This window comes from Squalius cephalus, assembly GCF_949319135.1.
Source record: "Squalius cephalus genome assembly, chromosome: 15".
In the NCBI taxonomy this organism is placed as follows: domain Eukaryota; kingdom Metazoa; phylum Chordata; class Actinopteri; order Cypriniformes; family Leuciscidae; genus Squalius; species Squalius cephalus.
In genome coordinates, this window is record NC_137136.1 from 26,212,455 (window position 1) to 26,238,859 (window position 26,405).

Here is a 26,405-nt window from a genome sequence, read left to right on the forward strand (position 1 = left end):
ACCGAGTCTATTTCTGCTGTGCTGCACGCGCTGAATTAAAGTGACAGCGCATGTTTCGTGGTCAAAATGAACACAGATTGACCTAAAAATGTAGTAATTTCACCATAAATGCGATTAATTAAATAAAATGTAGTAATCTCACCATAAATGTATTTAATTAAATACTATTTTCACTTTAAGACCAGGGTAAAGCAAGGAAAACTCTGGAAGCGCATTTGTAAGTTCAGATCAGCGATTGAAATATGAGAAATAGTTAGCAAAACATGCAGTGTATTAAAAACGAAGTCAAAAAATTTGCCTGCGATTTATTCTTTTTCAGTTTTAGAGATAATTTATTTAGTTTCAATTTATATTTTCATTAGTTTCTTGAAAAGCTACGTTCATTTTTATTGGCACAAGAATAGCTCCATAGTGAACACGCCACACGGGAGGCAACAAATCAAAACCAAAACCAATCAAACCATAGGCCTATGTCAAACACACACACCAATAAGACCTCCCATACAGTGGTACACCAGTAAATACAGAAAGATTTCACAAAACGAATAAAAAAAGAAAAAGAAAAAAAGAAAAGAAAAAGATGACATGATTATCCAATAAACGAAAGATAAACAAAACACATTAATCTCAATTTCAGTGGGAAAAGAAACGATGACCGCTACCCAAAGAAGGTTTTGAAACCTGTAATTAAAACCAATTCACACTTTTATTACACATAAGAATCAACATATTCTACCTTAAAACAAACGTGTAAAATACTCACGTAGGCATATAGGCCTACTCAATACGCCATGTTTCACTTGGTTGACAGACATATAGCCGTTTCTCAATATGCGTTCTTGTCTGTACTTGTGTTCTTGTGGACTTGTGAAACGCCATCAGGTGCTTCCCAGTACTGTTCCAATTCAAAGTTCACATCTAGCCAAGTCCAGTTCAAATCCCCGGATGTGTTCTTGATCCGCCCCTTTTACCGAGGATGCATCGAGAGGTGACTTGTGCGGACTTGAGACAGCCAGGTATCCCAGAATGCATCTCACACCAACCAGCAAGCATCAATAGCAGAGGAGAAACCCGCGTAATTTAAAAATACTGCTGTAATTGTGTCACGAAATGTAGTTTTAAGAGTATTTCAGGCGAGAATGTAGTTGTTTAAAGCTCAAATCTTTGGTTTATTTATAAAGATAGCGCCTATTCGAAAATTTGATCTGACGTTTTCGGAGTTGTGAGAACCAGGCAGTCGGACGCTCGGTGCTCATGTACCCCGCCGAGAACAACCTTTCCTCGGCTAGTGCTGCTGACGTTTGCCGCTGGCTCGGATGTCTCTAGTCTAGTGGTTTAACATGAGGTATAAATCATCTTGTCATATCTAACAGGCGATTTATTTATTTTATTTGTCTCATTAATCTATAATTTGTTCCCTGGCAAAACGTTTTGGCTAAGGGCAAAGTTAAGTTTCATAGCTTTATTTAGTCTATTTAACTTTAACGTTGTAGCCTAGAGAGCTGACTTATGTTTGACTGAATCATTTGCTTTATTATTGTATAGCTTCTTATACCTTTTAGGCTACTTATACTTTTATAATGGCTATTATTGATCATTAAAACTGACATTTAACAAAAAAGGTTATGCCATTTTATTTTATATATTTAAAACATAAAATATTTTACTATACATGTTGCCTACATTCTCTTCACTGTATGTACATATATAATAAAATAAAATGACACAACCCTGTCTCTTTTTGCTAAATGTTAGTTTTAATGATCAATATTATAATGTTTTTTATTTATCATATTTTTAAAATGAAAACAAAAAGAATCAGGGTTGTGCTTTATATTTCGTGTTGTTATAAATATGCAGTGAATCAATTGCGTTGCCTGAACCACATTTGTGTGATGTTTAAGATTTTTTTAAATGAAAATGAAAAGAGGCAGAGTGGTGGTTTATAACATATTTTGTTTTATTTGTAGCCTAGATATACATAAAGAGATAACCGGAGTAGCCAGAGCGAGCTGAGTGACGCCATCAAATACGCAGCTGTTCCATTTGCAGAATCGGACTTGCGTCCTCCCGTCCTCGGGAGTTTGTTCTCCTGAGTCGAACTTGTCAAGTCCGAACTACCAAGGACTCAAGTCCGAACTTTGCGTACTTGGTATTGAGAAACGGCTATAGTCTCAATGAAAGGCAAAAGTGAGTTGTAACGCAGTCTATTCCGTAAAACCGTCCGTAAATGCTGGCACACGTAACTCCAGACACGAAGTGATCCTAAAAACAAACATTCAAGGTTTTTAGCACCACTTTTACATGAATCATAAAAACTTGACCATGCACTCACATCAGGCGTTCTCAGATCAACAAGTCAATCAGCACAGGAATAATCCTAAAACACATTCACATTGACACGTTTCAATGACACCCGCGAGACTTTAAATGCGGCCGGCCCTATCACCTCACCTGCCCACTTAAAGACATAGCCTACTCATTCTGGTTACATACAGTATATGCGATCTCGGACGCAGCATCTGTTTTGAGCCTGAAAAACCTGTTAGGCTTTCATATAAAATGTCAGTTTGCATTATAAATACCATGGCGAGCAGGAAAAAGATACCCAGTTTTGAAACTTACCCATAATTTATTTTCTAACAAGCATTAGTTTCACTTGCTCTTTATTTGTTCAATTCATGAAAACTGACTCACTGTTCAAGGTGAAAAAACACAGATCATTGTTCATTGTTCATGATATGTTCATTGGTGTGGGATGGCACTGGTTTATCTATATAAACTGTCCTTTCAAGACATTTGCTGTGGGTGGGGGCAAATATTAGCATTTATTCAGTAGCCGTCACAGACTTCAAATGACTCAGATTTATTGTTTTATCTCCTCCCCGGGAATTTCTTTTTGTGCATCCAAACCTGCTAACCTCAGTGCAGTGACAGGAAATGTGTTCACGTTACCTTCGCCTCACAAGATACAGTTATGAAGAAAAGCACACTCACATGCACATGCTTCAGTTTACAGGAAATTTGCTGAAGGCAAATGTACAGAAAGAGGGTGAAAATTATTACTTCCACATAAGTCTCAACATCTCAACAACAAGAGTGACAGCAATTTGTCAAAATGACTGAATCATATACAGACAGGTAAACAGATTTTTTTTTAAAATGTATTGGATTGTCATGTTGTGTTTAGATCCATCATTAAAGAAATGAAAAATTTTGATACATTTCAGAAATTGGCTCTAAAATGTAACCCCTGTCTCTTGAAAACAGTTGATACATTACATATATTAAATATGATATATTACATTCAGCGTTGTTCATGCAATTATTATCACATTCAAGTGATTCCTAATGAGTATTGGGAGGTTTTGTAAATTATTTGTCTGATAACATAATTCACAAAAATAGACACTGTAGAGAGATCACAGACACTGATGGTGTGATAGTGGGATTGTGGTGGGATGTTTCAAAGCATGTGGTTAAAGAGCATACTGCGACCTCCTGTTTCTACGTACTAATATTTGAGAGAAAACAGGTCAGCATGTGACAGTTTTGAGGTTTGGTTTAGTGGCACCTTCAAATTGGTTTCACTGTCAAATTTTGTTTTCAAAATATTAGAAGAATTTCTCAAATGCCTTCCTCATAATATGTCAGTGTATCGCTGCCGGCCATTATAATGCAGTTACACCATGATGAAACTTTGTCTGATGTGCAGCCAATGGTTACACTTTATTTCAATGGTCCACCTTAGACCTTCTACTAACAATAAGTAACTTTGCAACTACAGGTCAACTACCAGTTATTAGAGTAGACTGTCTGCTTAATATCTGCCAGCACTTTATTTTGACAGACGTTTGACTCTGTCAATTTATTCTACTAACCCGAACCCTAACATCTAACCCTAACCTAACAGTCTACTAGTACTCTATTGAGAATTAGTTGACATGTAGTTGAAAAGTTACTTATAATTAGTAGAATTTCTAAAGTGGACCATCGAAATAAAGTGTAATCACAGCGGCTAAGCATAGAGCAAAGGAATGTAGTTACTCTCTACAAATTATTACGCATATACTTTATCTAAAAAGTATTTAGAAGTTAAATGGCAGATGTTTTCTGACTCAGTTTCCAGATTCACAAAAGTCCCCATCATGGAGATTTGCTAATGAATGCATTAGAACTTGCTGACACCTCGCTACTTTCACACCATGACATTATCGCACGTTTCCACTCCCAGTGTCATTGTTCTCTGTGCTTTCAAAAAACAGTATCATAAACCACTGCGTGATACTGTCAAATGAGTAGTCTCGGTCCACAAAAGTGGCATGCTACTAGTTGTATTCATTGTGCTCAAGAACAACAGAAACTTTGTTTTCAAACTAATTTTAAAAAGAAAAGTAATATTGAGTAAAAACAGCATTTAAACAATTATTTATTATAAATCATATATTATCAGTATAAATAAATATAATCAAAACAAAGTATTAAAAATTAATAAATAAATTAAAATATTACAATTTAAAACAATACATAGACGACACTTTTTTCTATTTTTTTTTCTCAGCAAATATTGATATATGCAATTTGTTAGTCAGCATGTATAAGCATTTTTGTTGTTGATTGTTTTGTTTGTTTTTATTCCCTGACATTCATGTTTCACAAAATAACATTTACTGTTTGTTACAGGATGATTACAACATCTGGATACAACTATTACGATGAAGAAGGAATATGCAATATTGAAAATTCACACCTAAATTCAAATCTCAAGGCATCCATTTTCTACATTGTTTTTGTGATTGGCCTTCTTGGCAACATCACGGTCTTATGGGTCCTCTTGAAAAAAATGCATGTGAAAAATATGACAAATCTCTGCCTGCTAAATCTGGCCCTGTCAGACCTACTAATGGTCCTCTCACTGCCCTCATGGGCTCTCTATGCTCAGGGCCACCACTTAAAAGCCAATGCAATGTGTAAGGCTATGGCAGGTACATACCAAGTGGGATTTTACAGTGGGATATTATTCGTGACCCTGATGAGCGTGGATCGCTATCTGGTCATCGTACATGCCGTTGCGGTGCTGGGAGCGAAGATGCTGCGTTATGGAATTGTGGCGAGTCTCATTACATGGATGGTTTCGATCTGTGCTGCCCTTCCAGAGGTCATCTTTGCAGCAATGGTCAAAGAGGACAACTTCACCACCTGTCAGCGAGTTTATCCTGCTGGGTCGTCCCAGAAGTGGAAGCTTTTCCGTAACTTTGGTGAAAATATAGTAGGACTGTTCATATCTTTGCCCATAATAGCCTACTGCTACTTCATGGTCCTATTGGTTGTGAAGAAGACAAAAAACTCGAAAAAGGATCGGGCAATAAAGCTCATCTTAGGCATTGTCATCATGTTTGTGGTTTTCTGGGTGCCCTACAATGTGGTGGTGTTTCTGAAAACCTTGCAGGAGTTTGACATTCTAACTAGCTGTGAGGCTCAAAGTAATATCAACACAGCCATGGAGTGGACAGAGGTGATCGCACTCACACACTGCTCTGTAAATCCGGTGATTTATGCTTTTGTTGGAGAAAAGTTCAGGAAATGTCTTATAAGTGTGTTTTCAAGGCATCTTAAATGTTTGAAGACCTACCAGTCAACATCTACACAATCAAAAATTTCAGAGAATGAAACTTCCAATACAGCTATTCTTTTTACATCTCCCACCAAAAGTACACACGTTTAAAGTTTTTTTTTTCAAATGCAGTAAGAAAACCGATATTGTTTCAGAATATTTTGGTGCTGTTTCTTTGTTTTTGTAAATATTGTGCTCATCATTTAATCTTGCTTTGTTTTTGTAAATATAAAGATGTTTATCTTCATTCATGCATTGCACTATATAATGCAATCTATTATTTGTTGATTTAATGATGGTAATAGCATATCAATTATTCTACTTAAATTAGTGAAAACAATCACCATTGAAAAAAAAAAGTAAAAAAAAAAAAGTGTTGGGGAAAGTAATGCATACTGTAATGTATAGGCAGGGACGAAACGGAGAGAGAGAGAGAATCCATTGGCAAACACAAGTTTAATAGATAAACATAAACACAAGATAATCCAAAAACAAGTATAACAGCCACAAAGAGGAGGCAGGGGAACAACGACCGACCGACAAACAACAACTGAAGCACAGAGGTTTAAATAGACTGGTTAACAAGGGGCTGATGAGGGACAGGTGTTGGTGATTGATGTCATGGGAACTAATAAGGGTAACTATGGTGACAAACAAGGTACAAGGCAAAACAGGAACCAATCACAGGAAGTGAACACAGAAACAATGGGGAACTAACAATTTACTTCAACATAAAAGTCCTACAAAACACAAGACAGTACAGGAATTTTCGTCCCTGCCTATACGTTACACATACTTTCTGCATTCTAATGTTTGTGAGTAAACTTGTGCCTGTAGAGTATTTCACACTGGCTTAAAAATTAACCAATGCATTAAATGAAATGTAATATTTTCATATTTGTCAAAGTATTTGTCATCTACAAACATCTGTTCCTCAATATTTCTATAAGCTTTCACCTGCTTTCACCTCATGACCTGCTAAAAATGTAATCACTGGTTCTGTACAGCAGTCAATAACCACAGAAAGAAACACACACACACACACACACACACACACACACACACACACACACACACACACACACACACACACACACACACACACACACACACACACACCTCTAAGGCAAAACCAAACACAACAACAACAAAAAATGTCCTTTCACACTGGCTAAAAGAGGATATGAGAGCAGACTTGATGTATGGAGGAACTTTATTTTGAATGCAGTCTATATTGGACTGATGTCTGAAAAATGTTGTATATTCCTAATGTCTGTGCTAAACTACTTTTTTCAAATACAGTGATAAATATATCAAGATGTTCATCAATAAACAAATAAATAAACACCTGTTTCAAAGGTATATTGTAATGCTACCTCTTACCACAAGAGCCCTCCCTAACACATATGGCACATATAGTCACATTCATGCCTACAATATTGAACAGCTTAAAAATAATTCACATAAAACATTTAACAACAATATCTCAAAACTAACTATTTTGCCTAACAGTATACTGAGATACAAGTCTGACCATGTCTCCATAGCAGAACTTAACCTTTTCATATATTTGCACCATGGAATAGATTTTCTCAGGTACATTTTATTACCTTTATGTGGACATATTTTAAATCCATGTCATTGCTATATATAGAACATACACAGTGTGTCATTGATTTCAACATAAAATCCAATCCACTCAATAATAATTATTATCAAATATTCTAATAAATTCTAAAACATTTTTGATAGAATATATATATTTTTTTGGTTTATTTATTTACTTATTTCCCTGTTAGTTGACATTCTTATGTATAAAACTTCACAAAGTTATTGAAAAAAGCTTATTGTAAAACGGTGATAATAAACGCTGAAACTAACTTCACCCTAACCTTTGTCTTTACCTTAAAAGCTACAGCGGAAAGCCACAGAGATATGCTCTGCAGAGTGAGGTGGATTTCCTGTGTTCTTTGGCTCTGATGCAAACACAGTACATTAAGACTGCTGACATGACACTGTTACTTCAAGTGGCACATCAAACAGTAACTTTTATAAAAAAACTGTCCCAAAACTGTTGTGACATACAGTAATGTAACATTAATGAAATTATTTTATAGTAATAATGCCTAATATAACACAATCAAATTTAAATGCTAGTTGTTTAACTTAAAGCAATATTTGATGTGTCAAAAAACTTGGTTTAAAACATGGCCAAGAACAATATCTACTTTAATTTCTGTCTACGAAATTCAGTAATTATCAAAATCTATCAAACCATATATATTGAATATCTGAAGCAACGCATCATGTAAGTTCATTCATTGAGGTTTTTGATTGGACTTTGTGATCACACACAACCACTTCCTCATTGTGAGGTACATGTGATTTTATCTACATGCAAATGTTATGGTTAAGACCACATTCTGGAATGATCAACTCAGAAAAAAAACTGTTTAATGAAACACGATGACAGCTATGCTGCTTCCTGAGACGTCAAAAGGAAATGTGCAAAATATTGATACAAAATGCATGATAAACCAATTCACCTCTTTTACAGTGATACAGTAGAATTCCCCAATAGACTTTATATAAAAAGTTTGGGTTACACTTTTTTTAAGGTGACGTAGTTACATTGTACTGTACTTTTTTTTGTTGAATAATTATGCATTTGCACAATTATGCATAACTTACTTTTATTAATATAGAAAGTACTTGTAGTATGTGTAGCTCCGTCAAAATTTGTTCCAGGCCCCTAATATGACTGGCCAAGTGGCGCTACAATTTTAATGACTAGTTGTTGTAGAGAGCGCACGACAAAAGTAGTAGATCACAAAAACAGTCTCAATCCATAAGGAATACTCAGGAGATCCAAGACCAAGGCTTAGCCACAGCTACGAGCATCCGAGGTGGAGCTAGGGTGCCAGGGGACTGAGGCGGAGCCAGTGTGACTGAGGACCAAGGCGAAGCCGGAGGGAAGGCGTAGCCTGATGGGTACAAAGAGATGGAGGGATGAAGTAAGTGTGTGTCAAAGGCAGAGCGATGTCTGACCAAGGTGGAGCCAGAGGGACGGTGCAGCCATAAGGACGATGGTCCCAGGTGGAGCTAAGGGAGGGAGGAGCAAAGGTAAAGCCGACAGGTCAACGAGCCGAGATGGAGCGATGGACTCGATGGCAGGAGGCAGAGCCAGGTAATACTCTTTCCAAGGCAGACCTGATGACCAGAAGATCCGAGGCACATCTACGCAGCATTTTGGAGCTAACAATGGAGGAACCGGGGGGTTGACGGGAACCAGTGGAGGTAGGGTCGACGGACTGGCTGACTTTGGAAGAGGAGGTGGGAGAGGGAGGCTGGGTGGCATCTCTGAAGACACAGCAGACTTCCACCTGGGCAGAACCAGTGGAGACACAGGAGACTTCTGAGTTCTAGGAGACTTCTGAGACTATCCTCTTCTAAGTCATCATATATTACAGAGGCCAGCAGCACCTCACCCTCAGTGGTGGGAGTGTGGGCAGGACCTTCCTCCATTCCCTCAAACTCTACTAGTAATCCCACGGCAGCACATGATGTTGCAGGCTCACACAACCGGTCTGACATTTTGTGAGGCTTAGGATCCAAGGTGATGGCTTGCTCAGTCCTTGTATTTGCACTGGCTTGTGCATCGCGGCAGGCTCAGGCAGTTTGCAGAATTTTGCTTTGACCTGGCCTTGTAAGATACAAATAACATTGTTAAAACTAAATGTGCAAGATAATTTACACTGATTGATTTGATGCCAGACTTGCAAATTGAGATACACTTGAATAAATTAACCCTGATTACTAATTGTCCAATGCTACCAACTTGGCAGCAGGAGTCTGATCCACATTATGGCTCCCTATGTATTCCCAGGGTTAACACTATGTTTCTATTTTACCCCAACCCTAACCTTTTATCTAGGAACTTAGGACCTTTTGTCATGTGTTTATTATGTTCCATATAAATCTCAGTAAAACATAGGTAATGTAGGAATGATTCCACAGAAGGAAGTCATCTGACTGACAAGCACATAGCGACCAAACACTGGGCAGCTTATCTAAAAGTGCTCTCTGTGTTAACCTGGCACCCGGTTAACAACTTTTTTCCAGGCAGACTGAAACCTGGGTGCTCTAATTCCTAGAAGTTGTATCAAAATGTCAGCCAATCAGATTACAGTTTACTGTACCAAGAAAGTGCTTTCCAGGTTGTGTGCAATAGATGACTGTGGGAGTAAGGAAGTTTTTATTATTTTTTATTAAGTTTTATAATTTTATCTGAATTATTATCTGAATTATTATTCCATCCCTTTTCTGCTGTTTATCCAGGGCCAGGTCTGGGTGACAGCAGCCTAAGCAAAGCAGCCCATGTGTCCTTTTCCTTGGCCTCTTCCTACAACTCCTCATGGGGGGGCCTATGAGAGATATAATCCCTCCATTTTGTCATGGGTCTACTCTTGGGGCCTCCACCCAGTGGGACATGCCCAGAATACCTCAACAGGGAGGATCCAAGAGGCATCTTAACCAGACCCTCATTTAACTGCCCTGCAGAGTTTAGTTTCAACCCTGATCAAAGACACTGGAGCAAGCTAATCAAAGTCTTCTGAGTTATTAGTAAATTATTGGTATATGTGAGATTGATCAGGGTTGGAGCTAAACTGGGCAGTGGCCCTCCAGGGCTGGATTAGAGGAACCCTGCTGCCTTAGGATAAGTCCAGCCACCTTTTAGAGAAAACTCATATTGGCTGCTTGTATCTACAATCTTATCTGTTTGGTCGTTATGACCGTAAATGCAGGTTTGGACATAGACCGCCAGAACAAGTAGCCTATACCAGAGCCCTTTGCTGGAGCCAGGCCTGAGAGAGGAGCTTAAAGGATGAGCGCCTGGTGACTGCTGTGTCTTTGTGTTTTCCCAGACAGCAACATAGTGTTGGCCCAGATCCGGGCCACATCAGGGCCATGTGGAATCCACATGTACCAGGTTTGGGCCGACACTATGTTGCTGTCGGAGTTTAGAGCATAAATGCATTTTAGGGTCTTTAAACAGTATAATAGAAATGTGATTAGCCAAGAGCATGTCTTTGCGTCATTATGTCACATCTACACATAATGAAGGTGTCTCGGCTAGTAGGCTATATGGCGTGTGAGGATGTTGGAGGTGGAGATTTATAGCCTTTTCTCGCAGCACTTGATGTAATTAAACTTATCAATTTGATGGCGGATCCAGAAAGGTTAAAACGATCATTAGATTTAATCAGCGCAATTTACTGCAATGTTTTTTTTCCTTAGTTGGTCAGAACAAAAGTGGATGTTACTTACTTGTTCAGATGACATTTTCAGGTGAAAATTCTTATGTTGGTCATACTTCCAAAAAGTAGAATCTGTGATTCTGAATGACAGTATCCACGCCGGCGCGGTGACTGACAGCCGCACATTCTCCTCAAAACATTGGATTCATTCATCGTGCCGATTTAAAAAAAAAAAAATCATGATGTGCACATAAAAATAATTTATAATAGGGGAGCGCGGGGCACAACCTAACGCGGGGTTAGTTGTAACACGCTTGTTTTAAAAACTTCCGCACATGCTTGGATGACGAAACTTTGTTTATTTACTAGTTGCCATATCAACACTATATAGAAAAACAAAATCCGCCAAAATTATTATTTTTTTGGAAGATATCCATAGACATTTATTAAACCATAACAAAAGTAAATTTCTTACTTAAGTTAATTTTTCATCTCTATTTTTTGTGTTTATTTAAAATAAGTCAAATCTGATATTATTTTAATCTCCAAGATGTTATTTAACAGTTGAGATAGTTCTTTAATGCTTCGCTAACTAGCAGAAGACACTAGCAGGGTTTAAATCCCAGTTGTGCAGGCGGGGGCATGTTGTAACACTGCGTTACAATGTGCCCCTATTAGAAATATGCTATTATATTCTATACTTTTATTAATTTTATTGAGAAAACGTGAGAAAAAGGTAAATAAAGACTGAGTGTCAATGTTCAGAAATTACTAATTATTTATTTGTTTTGAACTATGTTGTATAGCTGTGTTTTCATGTGTTCGTAGTCAAAACTCAAAAATGAGTTTATATTTAATTATTAAAAATTGCCATTATTTTATATGAAAAAAGTTTTTTAATTGTATTTTATTTAGAAAATATTTTAGTTTGTTTTGTATATTTTTTTTATTAGATCAGATAACATTTTAAGCTGCCATATGTTATGTTACAATGTGCCCCACACATGTTACAATGTACCCCACCTATGGGGCATGTTGTCACATTTCACTTCCATTCTTTCGGGGTATATCAAGAAAAAAGTATATACTGTATTAATAAAACAAAAACACATAATTGTACTAGACATGTGGGAAATTAATGTGGGAAAAAATAAATACTCTGAACCATAAGTAGATTTACACAAACTGAGAAAGTCAAAAAGCGTTAGGTTGTGCCCCGCTCTCCCCTAAATACTGCAATATTAAATACTTCCATTAAAAAAAAAAGAATTGTCATTTTTGATTTCATGTCGACTTTAAAACCGATTTACATTTTATTTAGACATTTCTTCTGTTACATTTTAATGTAAAAATCAGAAATTTCTTACAATGTCAAGTGTTCAAGACACATTTTAGTTTAAAAATTTTCTTGACACAACAAATTATATTAATTTGATGTTTTATTTGATTTAATTATAAAATGTTTCTATTTGACAGCATTTTTTTTCTTGTGTTTTTTGTTTGTTTGTTTGTTTGTTTTTGTCTTTAAACAAAACTAGACAAACTGCATCACAATGATCGGAAAAAAGGAAGGAAAAAAATATCAAGGTAAATATCACAGTACAAAAGGAACTTGAACGTTTCTTGTGCAACAGCTAGTTGCACTAAGTTGTAAGATACACAGAAATGTTCAAGTTCTTGAGACAGTAAAACGTGTACCTAATATCACTATACTATTACTATTACTATTACTATTGCTCGTACTTGGGGTTAGTGATATAAACAAAACCCTTACCCCAAGAGAAAAGCCTTTTTTTCCCCCTGAAGTGATCAGGTTTACAATTTTTGCTTGGTGGATGATAAAACAGGTCCAAACATTACACGTAGGAGGGAGTCATAAATAAATAAATATATATATATATATATATATATATATATATATATATATATATATATATATATATATATATATATATATATATATTGAGGGTGACATTATATATATTTCGAGTGAGTCTAGGGTGGGCTCTTTTGAACCTGTAAAGAAGCAACCGACCAGGACACCCTATAGCATCATGGCAGTGAATTTTGTACATACGAGCAAGCACCATTTAAATTTTAACGTTTCTTCCGAAAATTTTAAAATCTAGTTGCACATTCTGTCTCACAGTGAAAAGACTGTAGAGCCAGAAAAGTGTGCTGAAATGTTTTTGAGTTAAACTCTTGCCAGGTAAACAAGAACCCGCAAAAGAGTTTCATTCCCTCCTTCGGTTTCATATTTTCTGTTTTAGTGTGTTAGTAATTCAGATGGTGTAGATCACAGTCTTTATGTTATGTAACGATAAATCATTTGAAGAACCCCAGAGGACATCTTAATGTAAAAGTTAAGATGCATCAGTTTATATTTGGGCATATCTTTAAACAGCACTTTTAAGTGGTCGGGGTGTATGAGTGTGTGTAAAACCACATGCTAACACTATTGCTCAGCTGTCCTGACTACCTGTGCAATGCTGAGTATGTTTTTTACTGGACGTTTATCGGCATAGGAATGTTTTTTTATTTTTTATTTGTCATTTGTTTTTCTTTTTTGACCTATTAAAACACTATGAAGTTTATATTGTAGTGCTGCACCACTGTTTTCACATAAAGACAACATAGATGTGTTGTGATGTAATTTCCTCTAGACTGTAGACGAAACATGGTGGGAGCCAATCGGGTCATTGCCATTGCAGTCAATATGAAACTAGTCCTGCAATCTGCAAAGCCCCTATACCCCAGTTTACCTAAACAGAGGAAGTGTCACAAACCAATACCCTGAGAAAAAAAAAAAAAAAAACTATAATAGATCATGTTTTTTTGACCGATCTCATATGATACGATCTTATCTCTCATCTCAACTTCCCTTCTTTGCTCGGAAGGTCAGAGGGCAACACCAATTATCACATTTGTGAGTATTCCTGGCAGCACATTTTTTATTTGACCTCTTTTTAAAATAATATGCACAAACATACGCTGCATGTTCATTTATATATGATATAATATGGTATAAATATACCTAGAGAGCCTTAACCCCCACTTTCATTGCAAACACCTGTTGTGTCAGTTTGAAATGAAGAAAGGGTTATGGTTTCACACTTTTTTTATGGTTGGTAAACCAGCATTTGGAAGCATTCAGTGTCACAGAATAAGCCTAACAGGTGGTTTGCACTACAGATCGATGCTCATAATGCTCATAGGTATGTGAAATTATCTGTTACGATAATAAATCATTAATACTTTATTCATTAAAGTGGTTGGATGACTTTGGTTTTTAATTTTTTTTTTTAATGGCACAAAACTGCCATGTTTTTATGTAGAATGTAAAATACTAATTCAAATATTAAATAATTATATATATATATATATATATATATATATATATATATTAAATAAATAAAAAACTATTAAATACAAATTAGAAAATATCCTTATTTAATTAAACAACAAATTAGTCTATATCATCCATCATCATTAATACTATGTGGTTAAAATGAATAATCTATGCTTTGTATATATGTGTCTGAAGAGGTGGACTTGCCACTGCCAGTTGCTCACTGGGGGTTTTAAGACATATTGTTTGCAAAGATGCTTGAACATATATATATATAAACACTGTAAAATAAAATGTTACCATGTATTGGATATTTAAGTGCAATAAATATTTAAGTGCTGTACAAATAAATTGAATTTAATAAATTTGCCATTATCAAAGAAAGATGACAGAAAGTTAATCATGTTCTTTTTCATGGTCTTATTTTGATGATTATGAACATAATTAGTAGTACTACCGTTTACAGTGAAGTGTAAAGTTGTATAACTAACAATTCGTTTTTTTCATGGCATTTATTAAACTAGGATAATATTCATTTATGTACTATTTATACCGTTTATACCACTATTTATACCATTGCTAAAAAGAAATGAACCAGCACAAAAATGTATCATTGTTATTTCATGTTAGCTTTATTATATAACCAATTTTACCATGTAGAAGCTCATTAAGTGTTACCCGGTAAAGTACTTTACTACTTATTTATATTTAATTCTACTGTGACATAAGGCCTCATATCATCATCCAAGATTGTCCAAAATAAGAAAAAAATAAGAAAAAATGTTTTTTTTCCATTTTGTCTACTAAAGCTAGGGCAGCAAAACACTGTTATATTGTTGTACTAATGTCTTAAAGATGATCTATTTGCAGCATTATTATGCTAACTTCTGTTTCCCTGTTTGTCTAATACAGTAAGAACGCCTCTGGTTCTCTGATTATGAATTATACAGCTGCCTTACTGAGGTAAGACCAAACTTCATCTCCAAATGTCTTGTTCAGACAACAGAACAAGAACATTGAAATCAGTCTTATATGTCAGTTTTTAAACCAATAGATCTCTTTATGAAAAGCTGAATTTGTGTCAATTGTACGAAACATACGATTGTTAGAAAAAAGTAGGCCCACCTCTAACAGACCAGTCACTGAAGCTCGTACAAAAATGTTTACAGTAAATGAGATTTTATGAATTATGAGTTAGCCACCAATTCACCAAAATGTAAAATAGTTACGAACTGCCATGACATTGCATTGGGGCAGCAGGACGGAAACATGACTGAGAGCAAATGCGTCATATATACCTGATGAGTGTTGTTCTGATGAAGTCGTCACATTTATTTATATAGCACTTTATGCAAATCAGATTGTTTCAAAGATTCCCAGTAATAAAAAAGAAAACAACAGTATTGATGTTGCAAAGTTCTTCAGTTATGAAATGGATACAATTTCAGCCGTAAAGCCGCTAAAGATTCATTATTCAGCTCAGTTAAGTTCACATTTAGTGTGAATGAAATTCGATACAATTTGGATGTTTTTTTGTTCTTGCTTTGGATTGCTTTTTTTGTTCAGAGTTGATTCAGTTGATGATAGTACAGTAGGTTCATTGAAGATCCATTTGCACTGAATAAGTGTCTTTGCCTCTTCTCTTTGTCATGAACAGGACCGCTGCACAGCCTCCATGGACAGGGATGGTGACCAACAGCACCCTTGATCTAAATGATCATTCATCGTCCAGGTGAAGTCATGTCACATTTATTAATCACAATTCAAGGAGGATCAGAGGATCAAATAGACCAGTGGATCTTTGGAGATGTTATGTGCATTATGGTCCTCAGTGTCTACCACATTGGATTCTACAGTGGGATATTCTTCATTGTACTGATGAGTGTTGATCGATACTTAGCTGTAGTTCATGCTGTGTTTGCATTGAGAGTCAGAACAAGAACATATGGGATCTTAGCCAGTTTGGTTATATGGATCATTGCTGTTTTTGCATCCTTTCCTGAGTTGATGTTCCTCAAAACCACAAAAAATAATGATCAAACGTATTGTACATATTATCCAACAGATGATCAATTTTGTAATCATTCTTCAAGGATAAATGGTATCTTTAAAATGAATATCATGGGTTTAATTCTTCCAATTATTGTGATTGGATTTTGTTACTCATTGATTCTGAAGAGACTCCTGACAGTTCGCTCTTCCAGGAGGCAAGGAGTGACAGACAGTAAAGGAAAAAGGAGGTCCACCCCTAAACAGACCTGTCACTGAAGCTTGTACAAAAATGTATACAGTAAATGAGATTTTACAAATTAATACGAATTAGCCACCAATTCACCAGAATGTAAAATAGTTACGAATTGCCATGACACTGTATTGGGGCAGCACAGGACGGAAGCCATGACTGAGAGCAAATGTATTTATTTATTTATTTTTATTTATTTATTTATTTGAACAGGGACAATGTACAATATACATTAACCTTAAAAAAGGAGAGATGCATTGTACCAGGTTATAGCACTTGTGCTAATTTCCACCTGTAGTCCCTGGGCAGGCTGATGTCAACAAACAAAGTCTTATAAACAAATGCACATGTTAATAATACATTTATCCCAAAACAACATTAAAATGATCACACACTTCATTCATTCCTCAGCATTCATTTACAAATACACTCTCACATACATATCAATTACAGTATATTATGGGAACATGTTTGTTTTAAAAGAAGCCATTTTTTGGCCTGATGTGAAAAAGTGTTAAAATTCACACATGTGGTCAGCTCTGTTGGCAACTTATTCCACTGTCTGATGGCCAGTTGGCCACACTTGAGAAAGCTGAGCTGCCGAATGCTGTTTTACACTGAGGAATCCTACACTCGCCCCGAAGAGTCGACCGAGTGGCTCGAGATGTAATTTCTGAGCTCAGTGAAATAAACTTTTTTAACGGAGGAGCTGCAGTACCGTTTATTATCTTGAACAAAAGACAGAGATTTGAATATATGATTATGTTTTCAAAACTTAATATACTATGTTTTTTAAGAATATGACAGTGGTGAAATAGCCGAGATTTCTTGTCATGAACCTTAAGAGAACTTTTGTACAATGATTCCAGGGGCCTTAATGCTGTTTTACATGCCTGTGACCAACTCGTCATGCAGTAACGAAAGTGCAGAATTATCATCGCATTTAGATATAAATTAGATGCATCTATGGTCAAAGAGTTCCTAATATATCTAAAATGTGCTATGTTAATTTTCAACGTGTTGGTTATCTTTTTAATATGTTTTTTGAAATTTAAATTTGGGTCAAGAATGACTCCTAAATATTTAATTTGGTCAACCCTTGAAATTTCCTGACCTTCAATTATGATTTTTGGTTCAGTTTTACATAGCAAGAACTTACGGCGGTTTGTGAAAAACATAGAAACCGTTTTGTCAACATTCAAAGTTAAATGAGAGTTTTTCAGCCAAATGGAAATCTTTTTCATTTCCTCAGTTAACTTTTGGGCAACATCCTTAACAGTTTTACCATGAATATACACCACTGTGTCATCAGCGTACATTATCATTTTAGCATTAATACACACAGATGGAAAATCATTAATATAAAGAGAAAACAACAAGGGCCCTAATATAGAGCCCTGCGGCACACCCATAGTGCATGCTTGTAAGGGAGATGATACATTATTTATCGATACACACTGCTGCCTTGCACTGAAAAAAGATTGAATCCAATTAATTGTACTTATGCTAATAGAGAAATGTGTTAATTTATCTATCAGTAGTTCATGGTTTACTGTATCAAAAGCCTTACGCAAGTCAAGAAAGACCGCCCCTACAACTCCTCCGCTATCCAGACTTGATTTTATTTCCTCTATTAAATAGCAGCATGCTGTCTCCATTGAGTATCATTTTCTGAAACCAAACTGAGGATGTAATGCAGCATTGTAATCAAGATGTTCCACAAGCTGCGCTGCAACTACTTTTTCAAAGACTTTGGAGATAGTGGGAAGGATGATTATAGGTCGATAGTTAGAGACCTGGAGCTTGTCTCCTGACTTGTGTATGGGCTGCCGCTTTACTATAGCTGTTTTCAAAGCTGTAGGGAAGATACTCTCATTTATAGACTGATTTATAACTTTAGTTAGCACTGGAGTTAAAATTTCCTTGTGCTCTTTTAAAAACAATCAATGGCAAAAATGTCTTTAGATTTACTATTATTTAAGTGTGATATTACTTTTAAAACTGTCCCTTCATCTACATGAGATAATTTAAAGAATGACTCATCGCAATTAAAGTTATATACTGTACACAAATTGATTTCGGGAACGTATCTGCCAGATCCCGCACAGAATTTAAAAAATAATCATTAAAATGTGTTGCCACCTCTGTATTGTCATTTTGAATGACTCCATTAATTTTAAGTTGTACATGATCACAATTTGTTTTTTCTTTTCCAAGTAATTTATCCATACTTTTCCAAAGAAGTTTACTATTGCCTTTTGCATCTTTAATCAGATTTAAATAAAAGTTTGCCTTGTCTTTTCTAAGCTGCGTGGTAACCTTGTTCCTTAAACTTGTATATACATACTGTAATGATCAGTGGTCAATATAATTTAAGAAAGGTTTTAAGTGCCAGGTCTCTCTGCTTCATTAGATCCCACAGAGAGCTACCAAACCATGGCAATTTCTTTTTATTAGTTCTGTTTCTCTTTAATTCTGTATATTTGGTAACAGTCTCCTGTAAAGTTAAAGTAATATTGCATGTCAGTGATGCGCGGGTCAATGTATAAACAAACCGCACCCGACCGACGTTTTCAACTAACCCGCCCGCAACTCGGACCGCAAAAAATGAAAAAGAAAATATTGTACCCGACCCGCTTCCTGACCCGCATTTTTTAAAAGTAGTAAATGCTCATCGTAGCATCTTAATATAACTTAATATATTCTGATTTTGTCAAGAATTATAAAAAATCGTCAATAAGCTCATAATTTGTACTAAAATAGTCTAAATGTTTAGTTTTAAAAACAATTTTAAAAAGCTTGCTATGTCTATTTTGATGTTTCTGCGCAAGTTCAGCAGACAGTGAGGTTCGGGTTTGTTCCGATCAGAGCTCGTGAGTGGAGAGCGCATTTCTGAATATTCCGCTCCGCTCACTCATTCCGTAGGGTCGCTTGCTCAACCAAGAATGGCCTGCTGGTTCGAAAATATGTGGAATAAGGGCTGCCTCTGACTAATTTTTTTTTTTTTTCTAGTCGACTAGTAGTTGTTCATTTAAGCCATTGGTGGACAAATCGCCCCTTTATATTAATTCAATTACTTAAATAGGCTATAGCCTACAGGATAATAAGCGTTATGACCGCACGCTTAAAGCTTGCCACAAAGAACCGGTTAAAGTAATGATTATGAATGTGTCTAAATTAGCAAGGAGACATTTAATTGTTTAGTAATAAACTGGTGTTTTCTGTGTCGCTGCAAAGATGAAGTTGACGGTGCGGAGATTGCGGACTCGCCATGAACGCCAGAGAGAAATTACATAATCAGAGAGTAGCCTATTTATTTTGGTTTGAATATTTTCGTTTAAAAGTAGACATTTCAAGCTTTCTGTAATATATAGCCTATATTTCTCAAATTTGTGAGGCACAAGCTGAGTTTCGGCGCCCTCCAGTTCACATGCAATGCAAGTGATCGTGCCGGCGCCTTATTACATTGTCTGCTATATATTTGCGTCTTATTTATTAAATACGGGCAATTGATGGATAAAACATTGATCAAAATTAAGATACGATTTATACAAAACGAAAATCTTTTAAAAAGAGTTTTATATAAAACAAAACTTAATGAAGTCGTCAAAATCATGTGTTACCAAAAACAGCGCCGTTGCTAGGAGGGCGCCAGCGCCTCTGCCTTTCAGCGCCTCTGCCTCGCGAGTGGATGATAGCCCTGAAGACGCCTAGCAATGATATACCTTTAGTGGTAGTATACCTTTAGTTAAGTTATACCTTAAGAGTCTTCGTAGTGCGCTAAGAGACAACGTTATCGGAAAATGCAGCCCAGGTATGATGCGTATCTGATGCTAATGGAGATTCCAAAGCGCTCTTCTTTGGTCAGAACCATGGAGAGCGATCGCGGATAGGTCTGTCCTATGCACCGAAACTTTATACAATGCAACAAAATATTTAAAGAGCATCAAAGCTATTAAAATATATATTATGTATACGCACAGATAATATAACAGTAGGCTATATTAGTCAATATTTTTTTTATTAGGTTAAGCAGTGATTGGATAACGTTTTTTTTATTATTATTTAACGTTTTTAATTTAAGGCCCACCCACTGGCCCATCCAAAACTGGAATCCTGGCGCCGTGCCTGGTTGGTCGTGCCAGTTTTGTGGTTATCAAATGTGTAAATAGCATCGCAAGAAGTACACATGACAAAGCCAGCACTTTGGTCATCATCTTTCATTATTTCGGCAAATGTCTCCCACACTTTGCTCTTTCTATTTGTGTATTTGCGGAGCTTCCACTCCCCAGTCTTCACCTTTTCTCTTGCCGCCTCCATCTCTACCTGCAGACTGAGCTCGTGCGTCATCTTCGCACCAATTATTTAGCCAATAAAGTGTAGGCCTATGTATTTCATAGAAAATTGTGTCTAGTACTATATAAATTACAAAGGTTTAATTGGCATCTTTATTTCAAACGACCCGACCGACCGCGACCCGAATATCATTAAAAATATTTTTGGATGACTCGTAACCGCGGGTGACCGCAGGCACCCGCTCATTTCGGATCAACCCGCGCATCACTGTTGCATGTATACTCACAGCCTTTACTGTCAACTTTACACTCCCAATCTATTTCCTTTAAATCATTCATCAGTGCAATTTGATTTCTCTTAGGAATATGGAGAATTTTATTTTGATTAATTATTTGCTGTTTGTCCCTGTACCTGGATTTATTTATTTTTCTAGCAACTAGAATAAGGTTGTGATCTGACAAACCTGTTATTAAATTGTATGTTTTGGTAACCCTATCTGGTTTATTTGTAAATATAAGATCAATCAAAGTTTGGGAGTTTTTTTGTTAGTCTAGTTGTCTTGTTTATCATTTGAGTCATTTGTACCGAGTTTGTTTTTTCTGTCTTATTTTATCAAGCCAGTTTATATTCAGATCACCCATTAACAAAGTTTCTTTTCTTTCATATTTTTTAAGTAGGCCTATTTCAGCTAAGCCAAGATAAAATTCATTTGTCGCATTTGGTGGTCGATATACAGCAAGTAAAATGAATGACATTTGTGCTGAAAGGGTTATAGTAACACCGACGCACTCCAAGGTTTGCACTGGAATGTCTATTTGATGACTATCGATGCTGTCTTTCACGTAGATTAAGACTCCGCCTCCTTTCCCCTTCCCTCTGTCCCGTCTATAAACATGTATCCAGGAATTGTAGACACGGATAAAGGAGTCGTGGATGTTAACCAAGTCTCTGTAAGACACAGGTAATCAAGATTTGAGTCCAAAAGTAAATGTTCCAACTGTTCCGTTTTTGAAATCACACTGCGTTTAATATGTCCGCCAAAAATTCCTTTCGGTTTTGTTTTGGGATTCCATAGTACCGATGCATGATTAACTGTTTGAAAAAGTTTAGTGTTTCGTTGTTTAGAGGTGACAATAGTCTGCAGCGAGCTGAGTTCTGCAGTTTTGGACGCACAACATGCTAAGATGTTACCTTGAAGCTTGGAGGTCACAGGTGTTCCCGTGGATGTATTCAGCTGCGGTGAATGTTGTGAGACCATAGGGCCAGGATTTGCATGAACAGGATTTCCGCATAGCAAAAGTCCGCATAGTTAGAGTAGATTATATACTGGCTCCACGAGTCCAGGGGAGCAGCGAGCGTCTTTGGCACACCGCCAAGTGAGGTTGAGCGCTCACAAGCAGCTACCCAGCTCCCAAACATTTGCGTAGTAGTGAGAGCCATCAGGTAAAGCAACACAATTAGCACACTTAAGGCCCGGGCATTGATATATTTTATCAATGGCCACAATGTCCAGATTGTTTCGGCAGTTCTTATATTAGGCGGCTTCCCAGATTTCTTTAGGATAGGTGAAGAATCAGCGCCTGCCAAGCTGCTGCTGCTGCTACCTACTGCCGCTGCCGCCATTTTTTATTTGTACATCATTATATATACCTGATGAGAGTTGTTCAAGTCAAATCACATTTATTTATATGGCACTTTATACGACACGGATTGTTTCAAAGCAGATTCGCAGTAATAAAAAAGAAAATAACATTATTAATGTTGCAAAGTTCTTCAGTTATGAAATGGATACAATTTCAGCTGTAAACCCGCTCTAAAAAGACAAAAGTGTCATTATTCAGCTCAGTTTAATTCACATTTAGTTAAGTAATAGTGTGAATGTTGCAAAGTTCATTACTGTAGTTATTAAGCAAACTCAGTTCAAAACTCTATAGAAGATAATAGTGTCATTCAGCTCAAGTCAGTTCAGAGTTGATTCAGTTGATGATAGTGCAGTGTTCATTGAAGATCCATTTGCACTGAATAAGTTTCTTTGCCTCTTCTCTTTGTCATGAACAGGACCACTGCACAGCCTCCATGGACAGGGATGGTGACCAACAGCACCCTTGATCTAAATGATCATGCACCGTCCAGGTGAGGTCATATCACATGAATTAGTCAGAATTTCAAGGAGGATCTCTGCTTTGCTTACAGTATTTTTTTCCCTGTTCAAGTGTGGATGGACGACGTACTGATGAGGCATATACTTCTGAACAATATGACTATTCTGACTACTATGAAAAAATGGATCCTTCTGTGTATTCCTGCGTCTATGGATCTCATGCAGCCGTCTTCCTCCCTGTGTTATACTGCCTGTTTTTTGTGGTGGGATTTCTTGGTAACATACTTGTGGTTTGGGTTGTCTTGATGGGTGTGAAGCTGAGAAGCATGACCGACATCTGTCTCTTGAACCTGGCGATAGCTGACCTCTTGCTGGTCTCCTCTCTTCCCTTCCTGGCACACTCTGCCATAGACCAGTGGATCTTTGGAGATGTTATGTGCATTATGGTCCTCAGTGTCTACCACATTGGATTCTACAGTGGGATATTCTTCATTGTACTGATGAGTGTTGATCGATACTTAGCTGTAGTTCATGCTGTGTTTGCATTGAGAGTCAGAACAAGAACATATGGGATCTTAGCCAGTTTGGTTATATGGATCATTGCTTTTTTTGCATCCTTTCCTGAGTTGATGTTCCTCAAAACCACAAAACATAATAATCAAACTTATTGTACATATTATCCAACCAATGATCATATTTCTAATCATACTTCAAAGATGAATGGTATCTTTAAAATGAATGTCATGGGTTTAATCATCCCACTTATTGTGATTGGATTTTGTTACTCAATGATTCTGAAGAGACTCCTGACAGTTCGCTCTTCCAGGAGGCAGGCCATGCGTCTAGTCATTGTGGTGATGGTGGTCTTCTTCTGCTGTTGGGCTCCATACAATGTTGCAGCTTTTGTGAAAGCTTTAGAGCTAAATGAATGGATACCTCATTCTTGTGACAGCAGTAAGGCAATCCGTCTAAGTCTTCAGATCACAGAAGCTTTGGCTTACTCACACAGCTGCCTGAATCCAATGCTCTATGTGTTTGTGGGAGAGAAATTTAGGAAGCATCTTTTTAGACTCCTGTACAGGACACCCTTCAGTAGACTGCGATTCATGAAGATTTATATTATACAGGCCACAGGATCTGTTTATTCACAGACCACTAGTGTGGATGAGAGATCCTCTGCAGTGTGAACGGAACATTAATTGGAGTAGGGAATACAGGCCAAAAAAACAAACATCTAATAAGGATTTACTTGGATGAGAAAAATGTTTCCCTTCCAGTACCTCTACAGTCACAATTAAAAAATTTTCAAAATTGTGCAGTATATAGAAGACTGCTCACATTTAAAGGATCATACAATTTCATACACAAGCCTCATAATGTTATTTGTGCATATTTTGTAAATGTTTTATATTTTGTATCTTATTTTTATTAATAATTTTTAGTGGTTTTCTATTTTATAACCTTTCTATTTTACATGTATACATGCATACATTTTACTGTTACTGTTTTTTGTTTACTAATACTGTAATTAGATGAACTATATTTTGTAAGAAAAAATACCTTCAATAAAGATGTACTGTATGTATAAGTGTGTGAATCTGATTGCAGAGTGATAATTTTACACTGGTGAGAACAGGAACAAGGTCAGTTAGTAACACTTTCCAAAAAGGTCCCATTTGTTAACGTCAATAATGCATTACATAATATTAACAACAAGCAATGCATTTGTTAAAGTATAAGTGTGTGAATCTCCGAGGTCATAGCACGGAGACAGCACTTATTAAAGTCACAAATGATATGTTAATGGCTGCAGATTCAGGACTTTTATCAATACTCATTCTTCTCGATTTAACTGCAGCTTTCGACACTATCTCACATAGCATTTTATTGGAGAGGTTGATTTCTATTGGGATCACTGGTATAACCCATGATTGGTTTAAATCATATTTATCTGGTCGGACTCAGTTCGTTCAGATAAAAAAAATTAAATCGCGGATATCTCAGATAACCAGTGGTGTACCTCAAGGCTCAGTCTTGGGCCCGATCTTCTGTTTATTGTGTATTTACTGCCTCTAGGACAGATTTTTGGTCAATTTAATATAAAATTTCACTGCTACACAGATGACACCCAGCTCTATATATCTTCAAAGCCTAGTTCAGTATTGCCGCTTTCCTCTTTTTTGCTGTATCTTTCTGAAATTAAATCATGGTTTAAAAGCAATTTTCTCAAAGTTAATAGTGCTAAGACTGAAATTTTATTAGCAGGTACTAAATCAAAACTGCGTAATTGTGGAAGTTTTACACTTACTATCGACAACTATGTTATCTTTCCTTCTTCTCAGGTCAAGAGTCTTGGGTGTCATCCTTGACAGTACTCTGTCTTTCGAGGCACATGTAAATATTACACGGTCCGCATATTACTATCTGCGAAATATTAATCGTCTTCTATCATCTCTCTCTGTTAAAGCTCCAATATGTAACAATTTTGTAATAAAATTTCCGAAAATAACTTGCACAGTGTGATATATTTCCTCCAGTTGTGTACTTACAATATCTCAAAAGTCTCCAAAGATTTTTTATTTCAGAGAAATTCCGATTTTAAAGAACTGTCCGTCCCGGAAAAGAAATGTCGCCTCTCAGTGACGCAATGTCCGCACTATCCTTTTTTTCCGTTGTGGACCATGTGATATTCCACCACACCGGAATATCACATGGTCAAATGCGGAAGTGGTGGTTATAGCGTTATAGCCAGTCTATGGTTATAGCCATAGACTGTATGGTTATAGCTGTTATGAATCACGATTACTCTTTGGCGAGTATTGAAGTGCCAACAAAACGAAAGCGTCCATATTCGGATACACGCAGACTGTGTGACAAACGGAGGAATAAAACCCGGATAAATATCGGCCAGGCGTTTTCGAGATGGAGAGAGCTGCGCGACAATCTTGGACTTGACAGAGACTCTGCTCTCGCGAGTGTATTGATAGACAGGTAAGCAAATCAATTTTTTTTTTATTGTACAAGTAAGTTATATTGCTCTTTGTACTTCGGTAAGGCTTTTTATCACGTGTGGTGACCGAGATTATGGCAGTACAATTAAATACAATCGGATATGTGTTGTTAAAAAAAAAATATTTAGTCATTACTTGCAAATGTTCGTTCAAATTTAATTTTAGAACGATTGGTTTGAACACATTAAACAACACAGCATTAACCATAAACACGTAAAACTGCACAACATTAACCCAACAAATCATTTGACAAATAGCTGTAAGTTGTAACGGGATAATATAGCATAACATTTCATGTTCCTTGCAGTTCATTAATTATGATGACATAAAATAATACGATCAGACATACAGGTAATACAAAAACGAATAAATTACCTCATCCGTGATCATGATTCATTAATTCCATTTAGATACATCGCTAGATGGTGAAAACGCATTAAAAACGACATCTCCCATCGTCACCTCCTTCATAGCGTCATCAAGCTTCGCCTTTGTTATTGTTGGAAACTGCGCCCTCTTGTGGTGAAAAAATAT

At 36.5% G+C, this 26,405-nt stretch overlaps 2 protein-coding genes across 3 annotated transcripts; both read left to right on the forward strand.

Annotated features, from left to right (window-relative positions):
• Positions 1 to 2,966: 2,966 nt before the first annotated feature.
• On the forward strand, positions 2,967 to 6,555 carry LOC307173018 (C-C chemokine receptor type 4). Its single transcript, XM_079895818.1, has 2 exons — positions 2,967 to 3,141; positions 4,684 to 6,555. Exons 1-2 carry the CDS (start codon positions 3,119 to 3,121, stop codon positions 5,723 to 5,725), a joined length of 1,065 nt encoding a protein of 354 aa, XP_079751944.1. The 5' UTR covers positions 2,967 to 3,118; the 3' UTR covers positions 5,726 to 6,555.
• Positions 6,556 to 13,638: 7,083 nt separating this feature from the next.
• Positions 13,639 to 24,455, forward strand: LOC307173015 (C-C chemokine receptor type 5-like). 2 transcript variants are annotated; one of them, XM_079895813.1, is made up of 5 exons: positions 13,639 to 13,798; positions 15,134 to 15,184; positions 15,879 to 15,953; positions 22,818 to 22,892; positions 22,973 to 24,455. In XM_079895813.1, the coding sequence occupies exons 1-5, from the start codon at positions 13,722 to 13,724 to the stop codon at positions 24,045 to 24,047; spliced, it is 1,353 nt and encodes a 450-aa protein (XP_079751939.1). In that variant the 5' UTR covers positions 13,639 to 13,721; the 3' UTR covers positions 24,048 to 24,455. The 2 variants fall into 2 exon arrangements, with proteins under 2 accessions (XP_079751939.1, XP_079751940.1); XM_079895814.1 differs by lacking the exon at positions 15,879 to 15,953 and having other exon boundaries at positions 13,640 to 13,798; positions 22,973 to 24,449.
• The last annotated feature ends 1,950 nt before the right edge of the window (positions 24,456 to 26,405 follow it).

Excerpts from the sequence above, each read along its gene's own strand:
- LOC307173018 (XM_079895818.1), top strand. The coding sequence starts at position 3,119 with ATGACTGAATCATATACAGACAG. Across the intron at positions 3,142-4,683 it reads ACTGAATCATATACAGACAG|GATGATTACAACATCTGGAT; the intron begins GTAAACAGATTT and ends TGTTTGTTACAG.
- LOC307173015 (XM_079895813.1), top strand. The coding sequence starts at position 13,722 with ATGATACGATCTTATCTCTCATCTCAACTTCCCTTCTTTGCTCGGAAG. Across the intron at positions 15,185-15,878 it reads TATACAGCTGCCTTACTGAG|GACCGCTGCACAGCCTCCAT; the intron begins GTAAGACCAAAC and ends TGTCATGAACAG. Across the intron at positions 22,893-22,972 it reads AATGATCATGCACCGTCCAG|TGTGGATGGACGACGTACTG; the intron begins GTGAGGTCATAT and ends TCCCTGTTCAAG.